This window comes from Panthera onca, chromosome B1 (genome assembly GCF_046562875.1).
Source record: "Panthera onca isolate mPanOnc1 chromosome B1, mPanOnc1 haplotype 2, whole genome shotgun sequence".
NCBI lineage: Eukaryota > Metazoa > Chordata > Mammalia > Carnivora > Felidae > Panthera > Panthera onca.
In genome coordinates, this window is record NC_138342.1 from 83197107 (window position 1) to 83218720 (window position 21614).

The window sequence follows — 21614 nt, forward strand, 5'->3', positions numbered from 1 at the left end:
TCACCCTGTTCCAGCCCTCCCACCCCACATGATTGTGGGCGATTTCAAGACTGACCCAATTTTCATAACCTGATTCTATCCTGGAGCCTTCTGGGAAACTGGAGTGTCTCCGAAATAGCTCAACTGAGTTGGTCAAGCAATTTTTGCTGCTTGCCATTTGCACCTGTGGGTTAGTAAAGCAGTCTTTTCAAATGAAGTTGGCAAAGAAGGCATAAAGGATTTGAATAAAGCCCACAAGGTTCAAAAGTGTGTAACCCGACATAGTTTCATTTTGTTGAGTTAGCAGCTATTTTTGCAAACTTAAAAACAAAAGCTGGTGTGTTCGAGGTTTCATTTCAGTCCATGCTTTCATTATTCAGAAATCAGTGCCAAGACGATTAAGCATGACCTTTCCATACAGATGGTGCCTCCCTTTGCTGGCACAAACAGCACCTGTCACACTTAACCTCAAATGCAGATGTTTGCATATTTTTAAGATACAGTGTCTTAAAATGGTAAAATGAGTGCTGACGTAAAGGCTTTGCGGAAGGGCACATAATATCACTTAATCTGTTTGAATTACTTGATAAGAAAGCCATACTGCAGTTCTAGGAAATTAGGAAACATGTAAAACAAAGCACTCTTCTTGAACCACATATCCATGTGCTTTCTTAAAATTATTTGAAATAATGTACAAACACTGTTGATTCACTGTGATAAGAGGTGTTTTGTTAAATGTACATGATTCCCCAACTTCAACACAAAGTATAACATGTACTCCGCATGTGCAGAAAAGCTTCAGCAATCCTGCATCATTGTTTCCAAAAAAGTCACAGTATCTCCAAGTTAAAAGGAAGCTTACAAGTCATTTCCTCCCCATATAAGAATCCCTTCACTAGTAGCTACAGAGGCAAGGGAGAGAAAGGGCTGGGAGCAATCTAACCCCAAGAATAGCCAATAAGATTGGGAAAAAAAAAAAAAAAAGAATCAACTTGAGGAGAAGTCAGTCTGTTTTTATTATCACCAGCGACCAGCGGTTCCAAACAATGGCAATGATAAAATACTCATCCAGGCAGGAGCAGACCGCCTTCACTTCTCCACCCTGCCCCACCCCACCAACTCCCATGCTTTCTACAGGATCTAGCCTCTGATGTAATATTACATGACTTACAGCATACTCTTTTTTTCTAATAAATCTTCTTTATATCTCCTAACTATCAAAGTGATATTTTATAACTTAAAAGGTATAAAAACAATATAAACAAGCATTTCAAAATTTGTCCATAATTTCATTATTCAGAGCTGCTTCCAGCCTACCAAAGCGTGTTTCCCGTCTGTCCCTCTCTTATCAATTTTTTCTTTACATGATTCAGATCATTTGTATATCCATACTAAAGACTGTCAATCACATTTTTAAAGGCTGCATAATAATTCACCATAGAGGGCTGTGCCAAACATTTTTTTAACTATTCTGTTAGTGTTACGCATTTAAGCTGTTTCCTGCCTATCACTCTTATAAGATAATGTCATGGTAAAGATTACCATACTATTATTGCATTTGTCTAAGTATAGTGGTTAATATTCCTGGAAATGGAATTACTGGATCAAAGATTAAGCACTTCTTACGAAAATCTTAGAAATTATACTGCTAAATGGCTAGTTTGCATACCAACAGCAGTGCATGAAAACGCTGATCACACTAGATCTCACTGACAGTCAGCATTATCAGGTGGTTGGGTTAGAGAGAGAGGGGGCTGTTTGTTTATTTTCATTTTTTTTGCAAATTTGATAAGCAAAAATGTATCCCATTGCTAATACAACTTATACTCCTTTGATTACAAGTAGGATTTTGCATTTGCATTTTCTCATTTATGAATTCCTCTTCAAGCCCTTTGCTTGTACAGATAGCCAGGCTTTGGAACTTATTTTTTATTAAAAAATGCACAAAGAAGCACAATTTTTTATAAGTTTGCCTGCCTGGGCAAGTCTCATACTGAAAAGTTTTTCTGCTGCCATGTAACCTTGACCCCACCAACCAAGTGCTGCCTTTTGGAGGCACACACACACTAAAAAGGCATCCTTTCCTTTCTACGGCCCTCTATATCCTTACAGATAACCATCACAGTCTCCTCTGTGTTTTTCTTCCCAGACGGACCAACTGTTTCATCATCCTATTTGGTCACATTTTAGTTTATTGGAGTCCACTGGAGTGGTGGACAGAAAAGAACACAGGAATCAAGCTGTGGTTTCACCAGGAGGATGGGGCAGGACTTTGACCTCCACTGACCATGGTGCTGTCTCTGTTAGTGTTGCTTAAAGCATCCTTAATTCTTTATCATCTGTCTATCATCTACCTATCTATCTATCTATCTACTTTCCTGCACGATTTCATGGATGTTTCACAACAAGTAAGAAAGCTACTGAAACTCCCAATCTTTATTTAAATGACTTTTCTCAAGCTAGGTCTCTTTATTCTGTGCTCAAAGGATTGATCTGAAGACCCTAAAAGCAGATCTTTACATTCATGAGCGGTGTGGCAGATACACTAGCAAAGCAAAAAGCAAAACCAAAAAAACAAAAAAACAACAAAAAAAAAGCACTCTCCTCTATTTGGCACACAGCTAGATTTGAATTCCAGGCTCTGCTGCAGCTGGGTAGAGCCACAGGATAAGTCACCTTCAGTGGAACAGGAGAGGTTATATGTATCTGTTATTGGTCCAGCCCCTAAAAACCTCCCTCAACTGTTCCTCCATGTTGACCGGATTTGGGAAACTGAGAACAACTTTGAAATCCATGTGTTAAAGACAGCACAACGACTGATGTCCTGGTATGTAAATGACTATGAGGTGGGGGAGGGGGGTTGCCCCCGCTGACTTGAATACCCTCACTGGACAGTTACGTGAATAAGAACTAAACTTCCTATGCGCCGAAGTATTAAATGTTGAGTCCACTGGAAGTAGTAATTTAGCATACCCTAACTAACACAGGAGAAAGCAAGCTACAGAGGAAAGAACACAGAACGAGAATAGCATGCGTCTCTCCCATTCCTGACCTCTGCTCCCCTTTTATCACAGGAGCTGGGAGCCCAAAAACTGCATCTCATTGATTCCCTTGCCAGCTGTCTTTTAGAAAGAATCTGTCTCTTGGGAGACTAGAGAAAGGAAGAAATCTTTTTTTTGTTTTTTAGCTTTCTGCTTTAGGCAGTACAGCCAGCAGCAGTGGTGGCATTTGCGAGCCTCAGAAGCAATAAAGCCAGTTTTCAGCTGCATCAACAGAGGTGTGTCCCCCAGGGTCCTGGAGACCAGCAGTGGCAGTCTCCCTCCCATGCTCAGCAATGCAGACTTGTGTGCCCGGATCAAAGGAAGTCACAGCTTCATGATCTCCTCTTATTCTTCCAACTTCTTTGTAGCCAGTTCCCTGCATTATATCCCTTCCTGGATGAAATATCCAGAATGTTGTCTTTTTTTTCTCACCTGGACACAGACTGACAATACACACAAATTCTGTTTCTGGAGCTGTGTCCTAGAATCCATGTTCCTGGAGCATGCCCTTTGTTGTTTCTGAGCCCCAACTTTCTGATATATTAAAAAAAATAGCAAGAATGATGAAAACTGCTCTGCCTAATTAACATAACATTCATGATATCTAAAAGAAAGTGATTATGGAAACTCATTGTAATTTATACATACATAATTTTTTTTCAGTTGTCACACTTCTAATTAATTTAGGGCAAAGCTGTACAACGTAGTGAAGCCCCATTTATTACATTTTATCTCTTACAAACTTAAAAAATTTTAAGTAATAATTCCAGGCCCCAAGGTAGACCATGAACCTACTACCCATTTAAAAAAAAAAATTCCACCTTCCTAAAAGAAGTGTGATGTTTTGGGCTGACAGATCAACATCTTAGATAAAATCTGTTGCCGTGAAACATAAATTCTGACCTGGTAACCTGACAGAGCGCCAAGATTCTAACACTACAGAATTCAAGGCATTCTTTTGAATTCTGTCCTTTAGTAGTTTTCAAAGGAAAATCAGGAAAAGACTTCCAGCTCAGTGAAGACCTTGGTCAAAGCATGGTACAAGAGAGCAGGTGTGCAGACCTTGGGAAACGCGTGCCAAATTCAGCGGGCCATGGGAGTGCGTTTCTGCGACGGGGCTCTCACCACTCACTGCTTCGGGGTCAGTTTTCCATAGCCTGCTCTCCCAGCGCCCCAGTCCTGCCATTACTCATCTGGTACCTGGCCCCCAGAACAACCAGAGCCATACTGCCTGCCCTTCTTAAAGCCTGCATCCCAGTCTTTGGGAATGATCCGCTCGTCCTGATGAGTTCCGTTCATATACCTCATGGCATTTCTGCCTCTGCTCTTGAATAGTATTCCACAAAGCAGAACCCACATGCTGTCTTCTTCAGCTTATCCAGGCCCATAGTGGTTTTCTTCATGTCACTTTTGCTGAAAAGTTCACAGATTTGTTCTTCAGTTGAGTAAAAGGAAAGACTGCCAACATACAACCTACGGCTCTTCTTCGGTAATTTTTCCTGTTCTTCATTGTCACCTCGGAAGTTTTCCTGTTCTTCAACGTCACCGGTACTGGCGGGTCCCGGTACTGGCTCAGCTCCACGTAGGAGTCGCTGTGCAGCGCCTTCAGAAGGCCATGGACACAGTGCAGAGAGGAAGACAAAGACGCCGCCACTCTGGGAACAATGAAGCCCGGCGACCCATTATTAGTATTATTATTTTAATGCAACCTGGTTAAGCTTCCTCTTGTTGGTCGCATCTTTCTCTTTCTAGAATTTTAGGAGCCTCTCGAGTATTTCTAAATCTTGATCCAGTTATAATATATTAGTTATTTCATCCTCTGAAAAAGACTAATATAACCTACTGCCATCAGGAAGAAAGCTGATCTTCTATAACCACTGAGGTGATTGTATTTCTTATTCCAGGGCAAAGCTTCAGTTGTTTCAACATTGCCTGTTGGCAAATGTCACCAATGAACCCGTGAGCCTGGCTTCCTGTATATATGCAGAACTGATTAAATGCCAGAGATGGGCTTGGGCACAGAATACATGGTAGACAAAGAGGAAGGGTACCTCAGTATCCCAGGTGAATGTTCCTTGACTTCCACTCACTTTGCTTAGGCTCCTCTTAGAAGAAGCAGGACCTCAGCCCTTTATCACTCACAGCTTCCTGTTATTTCTGGGAGTTCCCAGAAACCACCTCATGTGTGCTGAAGACCAAGTCCCCTCCTGTTCTCTTGCTCTATCTCTTGCTCTATCTATCGCAAAGACCATTTAGCCATGTCCTCCATGAAGCTGCCCTATACAGTGTACATGGCTCCCCCATGCTCCCCTGGCTCTGTGGAGGCAGTTCAGTAATGTGCACAGAAGCAGGAAAGGGCTGGCTTTTGATCCCACTACTGCTCTCCTCAGTAGGGGACTTTATATAGCTGCCTTTAATGGATTTATGACATCATCGTTTTTATGATGTTCTTGGAGTGAGAAAAAATTGTGCTTGAGGTAGACCAGGGAGAGTGACAGGATCACATTACAGGAGATCGTGTTGGGTAAGAGATACTTTCTTGCACCATGCACAAAAATAAATTCAAAGTGGATGAAAGACCTAAATGTGAAACAGGAAACCATCAAAATCCTAGAGGAGAACACAGGCAGCAACCTCAGTGACCTTAGCCATAGCTTCTTACTAGACCCATCACCAGAAACAAAGGAAACAAAAACAAAAATGAACTATTGGGACCTCATCAAGATTAAAAGTGTCTGCACCATGAAGGAAACAATCAACAGAACTAAAAGGCAGCCCATGAAATGGGAGAAGACATTTGCAAATGACATATCTGGTAAAGGGTTAGTAGCCAAAATCTATAAAAAACTTATCAAACTAAGCACCCAAAAACAATCCAATTAAGGAATGGGCAGAAGACACGAATAGATATTTTCCAAAGAAAACATTCAGATGCCTAACAGACACATGAAAAGGTGCTCGTTCATCATCAGGGAAATGCAATCAAAACCACAATGAGATACGACCTCATACCTCTCAGAATGGCTAAAATTAACAACACAAGAGACAACAGATGTTGACAAGGAAGTGGAGAAAGGGGAACCCTCTTGCACTGTCAGTGGGAATGCAAACTGGTGCAGCTACTCTGAAAACAATATAGAGGGTCCTCAAAAAGTTAAAAATAGAACTACCCTACGACCCAGCAATTGCACTACTAGATACTTACCCAAAGGATACAAAAATAAAGATTCGAAGAGGTATGTGCACCCCTATGTTTATAAAGCATTGTCAACAATAGCCAAACTATGGGAAGAGCCCAAATATCCATTGACGGATGAATGGATAAAGAAGATGTGGTATATATATATATATACACACACACACACACACACACGCGTGCGCACACACACACACACACACACACACACACACAATGGAGTATTACTCGGCCATCAAAAAGAATGAAATCTTGCCATTTGCAACAACATGGATGGAGCTAGAGTGTATTACACTAAATGAAGTAAGTCGGTCAGAGAAAGACAAATACCATATGATTTTACTCCTATGTGGAATTTAAGAAACAAAACAGACGAATATAAAGGGGGGGAGAGAAAAAAGAGAGGGAAACCAACCATCGGAGACTCTTAATGAATAGAGAACAAACTGAGGGTTGATGGAGGGAGGTGGGTGGGGATGGGCTAGATGGATGACAGATATTAAGGAAGTCACTTGTGATGAGCACTGGGTGTTGTATGTAAGTGATGAATCACTGAATTCTACTCCTGAAACCAATATTTCCCTGTAAGCTAACTAACTAGAATTTAAATAAAAATTTGAAAAAGAGAAAAAAAGTGTTGGGTAAGAGATAGAAATATATATAACATATAACTTTATAGATCATATAATTGATTTGTCACAGAAGTAAGCAAAAATTCTATGTAATCAATCAGGTAGAGCTAAACAGAAGTGGTATCCAAAATATATAGATTGCAAATGAATACAAGGAATCTTTTGGGGTGTTGAAAACATGCCAAAATTGAATTGTGATGACAGCCACTCAATTCTTTAAATTTACTAAAAATTGCTAAATTGTATTGCTAAATTGTGCTAGAACAGAGTCCCAGGGGTGCCCTTCATTTGTTGGGTGGTGGAAAGGTCTCAGGCATCTGGGAACAGGGGTGGCCAAGAGGACTGGAGGACAATCAGGGGCTCAGGGCAGTGGCTACTTATAAACTCGGATGGAAGTACTTCAGCATATTAACAACCAACATTAAGTGTTTTGACAAACAATATGGCAGAGTATGGAAATTGGAAGGACAGGCCAGGGGCAGGAGGAGAAGCATTTGAATATGGCGGCTAAGGATGCTCCTTCTGAGAAGGTGACCTTTGAACAAAACACCTGAGTGAAGTGCAGGAGGAAACCACATGAGATCTAGAGGGAGAGAAAATCAGGAAAAGGGAAAAACTTGTATAAGGCCCTGAGGCAAAAATGAGCAGGTTCAAGGAGAAGCAAAAAGGATCGGAAAGCTAGGTTGAAGAGAGTGAGTAAAGTGCCAAATGTGTATGGTGTATAATCTGGGGGATACCCTGTCCCTGCTCTAATAACACAGCAGCTGAAAATATGGGTAGGAATGGAGATAAAGTCCACAGCACCCATCAACTTGATCCTTGGCATGCTCTTCCTATGGCCTTGATGGAGCCTGTGACTTTTGCTGTACTGTGGATTACAGTGGGTGAGGGGCACATACTGCCCTTGAGAAGTTCTGAAAGAATGGAGCTTATCCTGAATGACATATGGCAGTGTGAGACAAGGATTTCCCACCACTGCAGGGGACTCTTGATTCTCCACCTTCCCTGAGATGGGTTTTGTCAACTGCACTGCTGTACTACTTCTATAGAATTTTCAAACACTGGAAGATGATATGAAGGAATTAAACCACATCACTGGCTTGGTGAAAGGAACAAATATTTCACATTAGATAAAGAAGGTTGGGAATGGAGTTCAAGATTAACTACTGAAAATGAAAAGTGAGAAAATGATAGAGAAGAGGGTAAATAAGAAAGAGGAACAGGGAAAGTTTGGGAAGGTTGAAGTAAATTTTACACCCTGAAGTTGGTGAGTTATACCCATATCCAGACAGCCTCCTTATTCAACAAAGAAGCTAGGACTGCTTATGGAGATGAGACAAAAATGAAATAAAGTCTCAATTCAAGACAACCCAGTTACCTTAGCCTTTGATACTGGATTAAGTGATCATATAATTGTGGCAGAAAACACAGAGGTGGTGGCTTCAAGCCAAACTAAACTGGCATTTTTTTAGTGTATTTATGTATTTTGAGAGAGAAAGAGAGTGCATGATTGGGGGAGGGATGGAGAGAGAGAGAGAGAGAGAGAGAGAGAGAGAGAGAGAGAGAGAGAATCCAAGCAGGCTCTACACTGTCAGCACAGAGCCCAATGTGGGGCTCAAACCCACGACCCTTAGTTCATGACCTGAGCCAAAAGTAGAGTTGGATGCTTAACCAACTGAGCCACCCAGGCGCCCCTAAATTGGCATATTTTTAAAAGCAATATGGCAGCTCGGAGCCCACCACAGAATTAAGAGGAGAGATGGAAGCCTTTCCTTTGGAGCTTTCCTTTGGAGAGCTGGCCTGCAGCTAAAAAACATGGTCAGTTCTTTCTTTCTCTGCTGTTTCTGTGCCCTAATTTACTATGAAATCATGATTCTTTTTCTTTTTCATGGGTTGGGAGAGCAGACAGTGGAAAACAAAGTTAGGCTTCCTCTACCCCAAGTTATGGTAACCTCAGTACGTGATAATCCCAAGCCATGGTTTACCTTTCCAGAATGTATCCTTTATTTCCCACCAACATAAACGATGGAGAGGAGGAGATCATGCTTATTTAATAACACACAGTTAACCAAGGAAGCTGAAAGATGGTTCTTTCTGTGAAGAGAATAAATAGAATTGCCATTTCCAGGTAACCAGGTGAAAAGCAGATATTGTGATAGTTAAGCTTCAGAAATACATTAGGAAAAGATCAAAAAGGATTTTTTAGAGGAGTCTCAAATGTTAGAAGCCCATTCTCCTAATAAGGAAATTCAACTCTGGACACAATAGCTCTCAATGATTTGGATATGATAGTCATTCCAATAAAAGCCCAAGATTTCTTTTTTTTTTTAAGTGTTTACTTATTTTTGAGAGAAAGAGAGTGTGAGCGGGAAGGGGGAGAGAAAGGGGGACAGAGGATTTGAAGCAGGATCTGCACTGACAGCACTGAGCCAGATGTGGGGCTCGAACTCACATACTGTGAGATCATTACCTGAGCCAAAGTCAGACAGGCGCTCAACTGACTGAGGCACCAAGGTGCCCCAAAGGCTCAAAATGTCTTGATAAATAAAATTTTTTCCAACAAAGCATAAGATGTTCTAGAATTGTTAAAACAACTTGATAGTTTGTATCCATTTCTGTGTTCAAAACCTGTATGGAAAGAATTCAGTGCCTTGAACCAGCACCATTGAAATAAGTAAAAAGTCATTTGCAGCTATGTGGATGGACCTCAAGGGTATTATGCTAAGCAAAATGAGTCAGTCAGAGAAAGACAAATATCATATGACTTCACTCATGTGAGAAATTTAAGATACAAAACAGATGAACATAAGGGAAGGGAAGCAAAAATAATATAAAAACAGGGAGGGGGACAAAACAGAAGAGACTCATAAATATGGAGAACAGACAGAGGGTTACGGGAGGGGTTGTGGGAGGGGGGGTGGGCTAAGTGGGTAAGGGGCACTAAGGAATCTACTCCCGAAGTCATTGTTGCACTATATGCTAACTAACTTGGATGTAAATTTAAGAAAATAAATAAATAAATAAATAAAAAATAAGTAAAAAGTAAATTATGTGATATGAGGCAAGAACTGCAGTTTCTTTAATTTAAAAATGAATATATAATACCTAAAAAATCGAACTTAAAATATATTATGAAATATTTATTATGAATACCCAGAATTTTGTTGAAACCATCTGGTAATGCTCTAGCAACTGGTGCCACTGTAATCCTGAATGTGTGGAGAGTGGAGCAGGGGGCCAGTGGGGAAGGGTGGGAGCCTGGGGAAAATGGAATAAGTGACAGAAACAACGACTTCAAAGGACAGGGTCACAGGAGCCCCTGGGTGGCTCTGTCGGTTAAGTGTGGACTCTTGATTTTTGCTCAGGGCATGATCTCATGGTGCGTGAGACTGAACCCCACATTGGGCTCCTCGCTGAGCATGGAGACCATTTGAGATTATCTCTCTCCTTTTACTCTGCCCCTCCCCCGCTCGTGCTCGCGCTCACTTTCTCTCTCAAAATAAATAAGTAAATATTAAAGAAATATTTTTTAAAAAACGAGAGGATCACAGGGGCGCCTGGGTGGCTCGACATTGGCTCAGGTCTCGCGGTCCGTGAGTTCGAGCCCCACGTCCAGCTCTGTGCTGGCAGCTCGGAGCCTGGAGCCTGCTTCAGATTCTGTGTCTCCTCTCTCTGACCCTCCCCCGTTCACGCTCTTTCTCTGTCTCAAATATAAATAAACGTTTAAAAAAAAAAAAAAAAGGAGAGGGTCACAGATGGGATAGCAGAATGAGAAAAGGAGAAGGGCAGGAAGATTGAAAGGGAAGAGGGTGATCTTAGTAAATTTTTGCTACTTTCCTGAAAAAAAAAAGGGGGGGGGAGGTTAAGTAAAAAACAAAGCAAAACAAAATTTGCTGAAATGGGAACAAAATAGCTGCTGAAACACTGAACAAAAAGCTGTAGAAAGAGAACAGGAAATCTCTGCCCAGCTGCCCCTTATCTCTGCCGTGTGTACGTGCGTCACCTCCCAGGCCAGGACTGGCATCTGCTGCAAGTGGACCCAGTGCTCCCCTCTGGGCAAGCTGTAGCGAAAAGAATTTTAAATGTTCACGTGCAATCAGTATGCTGTGCGTTAGCAGAGCTTCGTCTCCCCCAGGCTGTCTTTAGACAGGCAGGAATTTCTCCCACGCACTCAGAGTAAGCCCGGGCCTTGCAAATCACTGACAGACGGAGGTAGTAGGGAAGAACTTTAAGGAGAGATGAAATGATGCCACGGGCAGATCCTTCCCTTTAGGAACAGCTCTGCTGTCTTGGTATCCTATACGGCAGTCTCCTCAAACTTCCAGGGGCACGGGAGTCACCTTGGGGATCTTATTTAAATGCACATGCTGGTTCAGAAGGATGGAACGGAAATTCTGCACGGCAACAAGCCCCTGGTGACGTGAGTGTTGCTGGTCTTCAGACCACATTGGGAGAAACAAGTAATAAAGCACCCCGGTGACTCCTGAGTGAGTCAGGTGTGTGTGTGTGTGTGTGTGTGTGTGTGTGTGTGTGTGAGAGAGAGAGAGAGAGAGAGAGAGAGAGAAGGGAGAGAATCCAGAAGAACATTCTCTCCTGCAGGTACATAGAGAGAGAAGGCAGGAAACAATACATGTTCTTGGTCCATTTATTACTGCACTTTGTCCGATTCCCAAGGATTCAGAGTTATAGTAGTTTCCCTTTGGCACTTTCAGGCACACGGGATTCTCTCATGAACTGGGACACAAAGCAATACCAGCTGAGAGGAAGCCCAGTGAAGGAAGCGGGAGTTCCCACCATGCCCGTTAGTTGGGCACCAGGCTGGCCTCTACAACTTTTCCTATCTTCTCATCCAACCCTTCCTTCTCAGAGAAAACAGTCATGGGCGCGTTGGAAAGCTTGGGTGATTGAGGCAGAAATATTGAGAAGATGCTAAAAACCGGACTTCAGGATCAAATCTAGTGGTTTGACTCTGATGTCTTTACCCGCTGTGAGGGGTTCCCGAGATAGAAGCTTCCCTGGAGTCCCTTGTGTTTGTGTGGGTGTGTGTGAGACAGAAGGTGGGGGTGCTTGCACCCTCTTGTACAAGGTTAATAGCACCAAGAAGAAACTATGCTTGACCTCACGAAAAAAGTTAGGATCGATAGGCCAATCCCAGCTGGCATGACTTTATCTTTATTCCCTTTGATAGAAACTGCATGTGTGGGTGTCCTCAGAGGTAGCTACCTAAGTTTGCATACTTCCTGGCTGACAGAACACTCCTGCCCGTGCCTCAGGGCCAGGGTGGTGAGTGTCAGTGGGAGGGGTAACCAAGTTTCACTTCCTTGCTGGTTGGAGGCTCAACCACAGCAGGCTTCTCCCTCAGAGGAGGAGACAGTGAGAAGCAGTTGGAACTCATCTCTCTCTGCCTTCCCATAGCACCTGGCAGGGGCTCAGGAGACGTGAGGAGCGCGAATGGGCAGAGCAGAATCTCTAGAAGGGAAGATGAGCGCCCAGGATCCTTCAGATCTGTGGAGCCGATCAGACGGAGAAGCAGAGCTGCTCCAGGACTTGGGGTAAGAAAGCAGGTCTTCCTCTCAAAGTACTTCTTGGGCGAGCGTGGGCTCCCAACTCCCACCCAAATGCTCACTTCGATTGATGATCTTTAGCACGCTGCCATCTACATCTTCTATCCCTTCCACTTCACTCATTTGTGTCTGTTAGGAATCTTTCTGCTTGGGGCCAAAAGCATACAGTCTTTTCCCAGATCTGAAAACAGGTAGGTGAAGAGAATGAGACACAAATCAAATGTCGGACATTCTTTGAGACTCGGGACAGGATTGAGATGCAGAAGTTGGTGTTGCTTGATTTCCTTGATATGGGTCTGCTTTATGAATGAAAGTGCTGTTCCAGAGTTTTGAGCTCGAAGCTGTATTGCTAGGAAAGTAAACAGAAAGCCCAGCCTACTGCATGGGAGAAGAGGGACTTTTTCAAAAGACAAAGAATGAGGAAGTGTCTGCAATGTCCCATCTGTGTTTCTCTCTCCTGACACTGCGTCTGTGAGTTCTTGTATGTATTCATGTCTGCAGGCACAGCGCTGAGGCTTTTAAATACAAACAAGTCAGGAAGAGGATAGCATTTGTGCCTCTAACAGGTTGTAAGTTTAGGGAGATGGAGACATCACAGTCCTGTCAGAAGGGACCAGATGAGACAACTCATGGGGATATTTAATAAAAGGAGCAAGTATTATGCAAGAGGTGTAGGGGGTTTCCTAGAAAAACTGGGCCTTTACCCTAAAGCATCAGAAATGTCCTCAAGAGGCTGATTTTGACACCTGGGCTTCACGAGAGGCGAGCCCAGCACCTGTCTTAATAAACAGCCCTATCTCCACAGCAACCCACTGACCTAGAAACTGTTACCACCTCCATCACACAAAGGAAGAAAAATGGTACCAGAGGGCTTGAAAACATTGCCTGCATACACGTCAACACTTGGCAAAGTTGGGATTTCAACCTGCAGAAGCCTACATTCTTAACCAGAGAAAGACTGAGACAGGGATGAAATCTCTCTGCATTAAGGCTGCAGAGATCGTATCTGTTTGTGTGGTGTTACTGTAAAAGTTCTCAAGAAGTCCTGTCTTTAGATTTTAAAATGGAGGTCTCCTCATTGAACTCTCCCTTCACAAGATAAATCAGACAGAACAGCTAGAATTTTCTAGAAAGTAAACTCCCTCTATTGGGAATTCAGCGTTTCAGGATGTCACTGTTCTTCTAGGTTGAATCTCCAAAGAGAAAGGGTAAAATGCCCCTGAGCATCCAAATGGGTGTCACAAAGTCCAGGCACTAAAGCCAGACCCTTGGGATCTCACTCCTGGCCTTATTAAATTATTAAAGTGTACTTCTTTACATGCTTCATTATCAATATTCCCAGCCCACGATGGGTAGGAAGTTCCAGAAGAGAAGAGAGACAAAGGAGATACTCAATTCAATTAAATGATCTGAGCCCACATTCTGTGCTTGAATGACATTGTCACCTCCCTGGATGACAGCGATGAGCTAGCCAATGTCTCTTCTCTTCACCATATGCCCATAGCAGGAAGTGACTGCGGGTAAAACCCACAAGGAAAACAGAATTGTGCCTTCCCTCCTTGTTCAAAGAATGGACACATTCTCAACACAACCCAGAAACACCCAAAACAGATACAGTTATGTCCAGACTTCTGTATTTCAGAAGGCCTGGAAATTACAACATCTGAGGATGATTTCTGTAACAACAGATAAGCTACAATTACCTAGGAAAATTGCTCTACAGTTGTGGTTCTTCAACCTTAATTGTACACTAGAGTCACACAAAGAGTTTTTAAAAGTTCCTGTACAGGCCACAGGCCAGACAAATGCCATTAGTATCTTGGGAGTGAGTAGGTTTTTTTTTGACACTCCCTAAGTGGTTCCAGAGAGAGGCCAAGGTTGGGAGTCACTGCATAGAATATAAATCCATCAGAAGTGCTGAAAAAAGTGTGGCCTTATTTCTCATTTGTTGGGTAAGCACCTGAATCTTAAATCCATTCATAAATGTTGACTTCTTGTTTGTTGGTTTGGAGGCATTTTGCTTAACAATTTTATTGAGGTGTATTTTACAAAAGAGTGGCACAAATATCACCATAAATTAATTTTAGAACATCTTCTTCCGCCCTAAGAAGAACTTTCAGGAGCATGGTTTATTTAAATATACTTTAAATATTTAAATATACTGCTGATATACCACTTGGATGAGGGGTGATTTCTAGAGTCTTCCTATTTCCCTGATGTAAATCCTTCTACCATGGGCAATTTCCAATTGCCAAGGGTTTAACAACCTGCTTGGAAAATTCCTGAACCTTTCATAATGGACTTGAGAAAGTCCATACTTATCCTTCCAGGGCATCGCTGATACACCTTTTATAGGTGATGATATCTGAGAAAGCTTGAAAATGACCTGTTGTCCTTGGCAGAATTCTGAATATAAACGAAACTTTTTCTTTGAAACTTGAAGTCACTGGTTAGGTATGATCTGTACTAAAACTTCTGGTTAGTTCAGTTTTTCTAAAAGCTCCATAAAAAACAAAATGATATAATGTAATTGATAGATAATAGGTGGCCGGTTTTAATGACTTCATTTTAAAATTATTTTAAATGTATTATTTGAGTAGTTAGGTAGATTCTTATGTTGGTATTTTGGGTGGTTAGCGAGATCTCATACATCCTTATTCTTTGGTCCCTATTTTTATTCAGGCTCTGCAATATCTAAGTTCTGAAAATTAAACCCTGAACTGCAGCAAATCCATCACTTGCCTTTTTCTAGGACACACATGGCTCACTCAGAGCACAGGTTATTCTTTTCTAAAGTACCTAAGTCAAGCAACTCAGATGCATTTCTGTGTCTCATTTATAGAGCGTCAATCTAAAACATTTATTTTCTTTAATCCTCAATGTGTTCATGTGTCCAAAACAAAGGGGAAATAAAACCATCTGTGATTGTTGCTCAGATTCACTTACGCTTTGGGGGTGTGGGATTGGGGGAGGAGGCGGCAGGTGGGCAGGAAGGGAGGGGCCGAGGGTATGGAGAATGGTCAGCAATAAGGAAGAGGGGCTGGGAACAGAGTCAGGCTGTTTGTGCTTTCTAAATGAAGCAGTGGGGGAATGAAACAAGCAACGAATACAAGCGAGATCACCGAAATCACAAACTAGTATAAAATTGCTGGTTAGTTAATAATTTGAAGTTCCAGACGTTCTTTGATCACAACAAAGGTCCCTGGAGGACAATGTAGGAATAGTATATACTTTGTGAATGGGTAAGCCTTCATCAACTGTGTAACTACATACACAAAAAGGATACTATAAAACAAAAATATATTAGGACTTTTTAAATTAAATATTCAAATTATCTCTCAGACGTATTCCTTCAAGTGAGAAATATGATAAATGTTCTCTTTGTATATACTTTCCCAAATCTCAAATTTTAAGAGAAAGCCGCAGCGTGTAGCTGTATTGGCTAGAGTCAAAAAGCTAGATTCTAAGTTCTGGCTGTTGAAAAAAATAAGGAAGTTTCTCATTTCTCTACCTCCGTACATGTAAGAGAAGGTTAGAAGAGATCAGGGGTCAGCAAACTTTGTTTGTGAAGAGCCAGATCACAAATTATTCAGGCTTTGCAGGTTTTATGATTTCTGCCACAGCTATTCACATCTGCCACTGTCATGCAAAAACAGCCGTAGATAACACGCAGACAAGTGACCGTGACAGTACAGTGTTCAACAAATATTATTTATGGACACTGAAATTTGAATTTCATATTATTTTCATGAGTCACAAAATATTTCTCTATTTTTCCCTCCAACCATTTAAAAATGCAAAACCACTCTTGTCTCTTAGCCTACACAAAAACACGTACCCTGGCAGGAAATACAGAAACATGTACCCTGGCAGGATTTGGCCCTCAGGTGGTGGTTTGCTGACTCAGGGAACAGACGATAATAAGCAAAATAAGTCCTCTTAATGAGGCAGACATTTTGCGTACACTAGCTCTGGTCTTCAGATGGTCTTGGCGTTCTAGTTTGCTATCCAAGGAGACTCACAAGCAGAAAACTCAGACTGCCTGAGGTCCCAGAGAATCTGTTGGGATACGCGTTATTTTCTGACCACGTGCTACGTGCCAGCACCATATACCTCTTATGTGCACTATGTCATTTAGCTTTCCCAGTAACACTTTCGATGTGGTATGATTATACTCATTTTATAGAGAGGGAGAGTGAGTTCAGACAAGGTAGGTGAACTATTCAGGTCACAGACCTCATAGCGGTACAGCTGCAGGACATGCCCGTGAGCTTACCCCAAAGCTGATGCTCTTTCCACTGATCAAAACAGCCATGTGTTCTAATCACGACAATTAGTATTTATTGGATGCTCACCGTGTGCTGGGCAGTGTGTTAAACCGTTTGCGTGTGTGATTTATAAAATTGACACGTCACTGGGAAGTGGGTACTATTAACTAATATCACCTCCATTTACAAATGAGGAGCGTGAGGGACAGCTTTTATCACCATGCACAAGCTTACATGCTCATAAACCTTTACATCCAGGAGTTTGCCTGTCCAGTGACGCAACTTCCTGATTTCTATCGAACTTTTCTCTTCTTACTACATTAGCGCTATTTGTTAGTGCCAGATGAACTCGGAGACAAAAAGAAAGTTCCGTCATTATTATAACCAGCAAATGTGATCACTAAAAGACATTTTTCTAGGGCAACTGGGTAGCTCAGTCAGATGAGTGTCCGCTCTTGATTTCAGCTCAGGTCATGATCCCAGGGTCATGGGATTGAGCCCCATGTCGGACTCTGTACTGACAGCAAGGAGCCTGATTGGGATTCTGTGTGTGTGTGTGTGTGTGTGTGTGTGTGCGTGTCCCTCTCCCCCTCCCCTGCTCATGTGTTCTCTCTCTCTAAAATTAAAAAAAATAATAATTTAATTTAAAAAACAGACATTATTCTTTCACATTCTTCACATAATAAGCCAGGCCAACACCCTAATTAATCAAAAATTTATTGAATTTTGTGTAGGTTCCATTTTTCAGAGCTAGACAAATAGAGTAGGCTAAGAAAAGTGTAGTAAAGTCAAAGTTTTAAAGGAATCTGTTTACAAGGCGCCTGGGTGGCTCACTCAGTTAAGCATCAGACTTAGGTCAGGTAATGATCTCTCGGTTCACAGTTCGAGCCCCATGTCGGGCTCTGTGCTGACAGCTCGGAGCCTGGAGCCTGCTTCGGATTCTGTGTCTCCCTCTCTCTCTGCCCCTTTCCTGCTCACACTCTGTTTCTCTCTCTCTCTCTCTCTCTCTCTCTCTCTCTCTCTCAAAACTAAACATTAAAAATTTTAAATAAAATAAAATAAAATAAAGGAATCTGTTTACAGAGCTGTGATACCAAGTAGAGCAATAAACCTTGCGCCTCTTCTGTGCGCAACTCTGTAATCTTGGATTCTAAAAATGGAAGGTGATTCTCTCATGGCTGTATGAGGGTATGTAACTACTGTACAGTGTTCAGTCTCTCCTTGACTCAAATGAATTTCCTCTTCAGTTGTTGTGTTTTCTGTTCCTCCCTGGGTGATGGTGACTTCCTTCTACTTACGTGTGGAAATCTGTCCACAAACCTTCTCCGCACTGAGTGGAGTCACTTTGTTTCATTCATTCGCTGCTCCATCCATTCATAGATCCATCAACTGAATGACGACATTATGCCTTGCATAATGTGGGGACACTGAGCTTAAGAAGACACGGCTGTCACATCGGGTAGTTTACAGCACAAAGGACAGAGAATGTACCTACATGGACAGTTGGAACACAGGCAGGGGGGCGCTGAGGGCTATGACTGTGTCTAGATGAAGCACACAGCATATGGCAGGCAGGAAGGAGATCACTGGTTGTGAAGAAGATGGCTTTGGAACTGATAGGCATTTGTCAGTTGAAGTCAGAACAGATGAGTGAAGGGGTAAAAGTGGCAAAACACATGGGTGTTCAGGAAATAAAAGAAGCCCACATGACTCAGAGCCTCTCGTCCCTGGGACCCAGCAGTTAATGAGTGCTCATTCACTAGGTTCTGGGATCTGCCTCTCGGAGTCCCCACCGTCTGTCTGCCTCATTCTCAGAGAAGGCACCCACCTGCCTTTCCTCTTCTGGTTTCTAGTGTCATAACCATAGCCTTAGCCGTTTAAAAAAAAACAAAAACCTGCATTAATGTCTCACTCCTACCACTTCCCTTTGTAAATTCCACTTCTGGCTCCTACTCCCTGATACAGACCTGTCTGAAACCAGCACAATCCACGTAGTCAAGACTTAATCATGTTCCTTGCTTCCTCTCTAGAGTCTCTGTGGCCACATGTTCTCCTTGAGCACCCACCTGCCAGTGCCTGCCCCCATTATCTGTTTTCAGACATTTTTGTTTACAAATATTTATAACTTTAAAGAGCATAAGAGCAGGGTGCCTGGGTGGCTCAGTCAGTTAAGCAACCAACTCCAGCTCAGGTCATGATCTCCCAGTGTGTGGGTTCGAGCCCCGCATCAGGCTCTGTGCTGACAGTGTGGAGCCTGCTTGGGATTCTCTCTCTCTCTCCCTTTCTCTCTGCCCCTCCCTTGTTCACGTGCTCTGTCTCCCTCTCTCAAAATAAATAAATAAACTTTAAAATAATAATAAGTAATTAAAATTTTTAAAGCTTTCAAAAACTAAATAAAAAATAAAAAGCATAAGAGCAATAAGCTAATTTGTTTTTATAAAAGTATGGTTAGGGGTGCCTGGGTGGCTCTGTCAGTGAGGCATCTGACTTCAGCTCAGGTCATGATTTCACGGTTCTTGAGTTCGAGCCCCGAGTCGGGCTCTGTGCTGACAGCTCAGAGCCTGGAGCCTGCTTCAGATTCTGTGTCTCCCTCTCTCTGCCCCTCCTCCTCCGTGCTCTTTCTCTCTCTCTCTCTCTCTCTCAAAGATAAACATAGAAAAATTTTAAAAATAAATTTATTTAAAAAATAATAATAAAAATAAAAGTATGGTTAGATAAGAAAATATTACTTTTTAGAGACACATGCTGAATGAACTACCTGGGATTAAAGTGTCATGATGTCTGTAATTAACTTTAAAAATGTTCATCCAGGGAGGGTTGGGGGAGGGGGAAAATGGGCATTGAGGAGGCCACTTGTCGGGATGAGCATTGGGTGTTGTATGTAAGCTAATTTGACAATAAATTGTATTCATAAAAAAGTGTTCATCCAAAAGCAATGGGTGTTGTATGTAAGTGATGAATCACTAAATTCTACTCCTGAAACCAATATTACACTATATGTGTAATATGTGTAAACCTAAATAAAAATTTGAAAGAAAAAATAAAAAATAAAAATGTTCATCCAAAAATACATAAAGAATATATGGCAAAAGTTTGAAATTTATTCTACCTAAAATATGGGTACTATTTAAATATGTGTATTACTTTCTTCACTACTTTATGCTATTTTTCTCTTTTATTTTTTTTAACAAAGCTTATTTATTTATTTTGAGAGAGAGAGACACACACACAACATGTGCAGGGGAGAGGCAGAAAGAGAGGGAGAGAGAGAATACCCCAAGCAGGCTCTGCACTGTCAGCACGGAGCCCATGTGGGGCTCGAACTCCCGAATCATGAAATCCTGACCTGAGCTCAAAACAAGAGTCAGATCTTTAACTTACTGAGCCACCCAGGCACCCCTATTTTTCTACTTTCTGAAGTTATTCATATAAACAGTTAAAAAAATAATTATCTGTATTAATTGTTGAAAATTTGAGAAATGAAAGCACCCAAATTCAGCCATGTACAACCACTCAGAATAACATATTGTTCAACTTATCTCCAGTCTTTTAAAAATATTTTTCTGTAAACACACACACACACACACACACACACACACACACACACATTGAACTGTGGCCATACCACATATATAATTTTTCTCTTGCTTTCTGGTAGGATATTTTTCCATTATCTACTTCTTAGTCTGTGTCAAAGCATGTTCTTGGTTTTTCCCCAGCCCAGCCTGTTTCCCTCTATTAAAGCTTGGATATTTAGGTTGGTCCGAATTCCAGAAGACTTTACATAGATTAAGAGTTTGGACTTCAGTCAAATTCCGCTTGGCAGTATAGAGTTATTGAATGCTTATTGGAACATGGAATTATATGGTCATCATGTTTTGTTTTTAGCTTAATCTGGAAGTTGAGCGTGGTAGGTAGCAATGGGTCCAGAGCCAAGAAAACAAATTAGTGAGGGAGTTTACAGGTTGGTGAATGAGGAACCAGAGTGATCACCTGGGAATGGCAAGAAAGGAACAGAGGTGAAAGCCAGTAATTCCACGGAACTAAGCACAGTGAGTGATTCACATCCGAAGAAGAATGACTTCTGCTTTTGCATCATTTTTCGAAGTAACATCAAAGGAATTTTGAAAACCTTAATGTCACAAGTGTCTTTTAATTCATTCTTTGTTTACTTTACCACCATACATTTCTAACGTTGTCTAGGATTCATGTTATTGCTTTTATGGTTCTGACTCACCACCACTAGAGTCTATGTCTTGGGTTGATTCTCCAGATAATAGAAGCGTTTCACAAATGTCAGTCTTAAGGCAGTAAGAGGTTTGTTGCACTTCTCTCAGCTGAGCACAGTAAACTCTTTGATGGTGAGCTCCTCAGGAGCAGGGGGGCCCTTTGCCTGCTCCGGCCCAGCCCACCACTTGGCAAAGAGTGGGCGTCCGAATGTTTGAATTGCTTCAAGTTGAGTCAAGGTCCATAGACCATATGGACCATATGGACCGTATGGACCAAGACCATAATTCAAGGTCCCTGACTTCAGCACTCTACCGCACCACCCTGATGACATATTTGCATTTATTACTCTCAGACTCCATCTGTCCCCTTATACCCAAAAGTTTTTACCAGTGGGACAAATTGACATTGGTGGCAGGCATCGTCTGAACCATGGAATACGGAAGATATAACTAATGAAACAAGTATCTGTCTATATTTTTTCATCCCCCCAAAAAGTCTGGGGCTCTTTCCTGTAGCTGTGACTTGCTAAAAGTGGCCCTCGCTATCTCCTGGACCAGCCCGCAATGGCAGGTTGCCAGCAACAACCTTGTTGCCAGCAGCAATTGTCCAATGACAACTACCTGCATTTTATGCAGTACAGGCTTCAAGAGTAATGAGCATAAGTGCAAAGTCAAGTTTGACTCCACTCAGAGATGAGCCCTCCT

General features: G+C 41.9%; 1 protein-coding gene and 1 pseudogene across 2 annotated transcripts in view; one reads left to right on the forward strand and one right to left on the reverse strand.

The window, feature by feature from the left end:
• Window positions 1–3811: 3811 nt before the first annotated feature.
• On the reverse strand, window positions 3812–4510 carry LOC132693039 (nuclear cap-binding protein subunit 2 pseudogene; annotated as a pseudogene).
• A 7632-nt stretch (window positions 4511–12142) lies between these two features.
• The window catches only part of DAPP1 (dual adaptor of phosphotyrosine and 3-phosphoinositides 1), a 52780-nt gene continuing 43308 nt past the window's right edge, over window positions 12143–21614 (forward strand). The window contains exon 1 of one of the 2 annotated variants that reach the window (XM_078445858.2): window positions 12143–12400. In XM_078445858.2, coding sequence (XP_078301984.1) covers window positions 12300–12400 — 101 coding nt within the window. In that variant the 5' untranslated portion in view covers window positions 12143–12299. The remainder of the gene's footprint in view (window positions 12401–21614) is intronic. The other variant, XM_060654565.3, reaches the window with a different exon arrangement.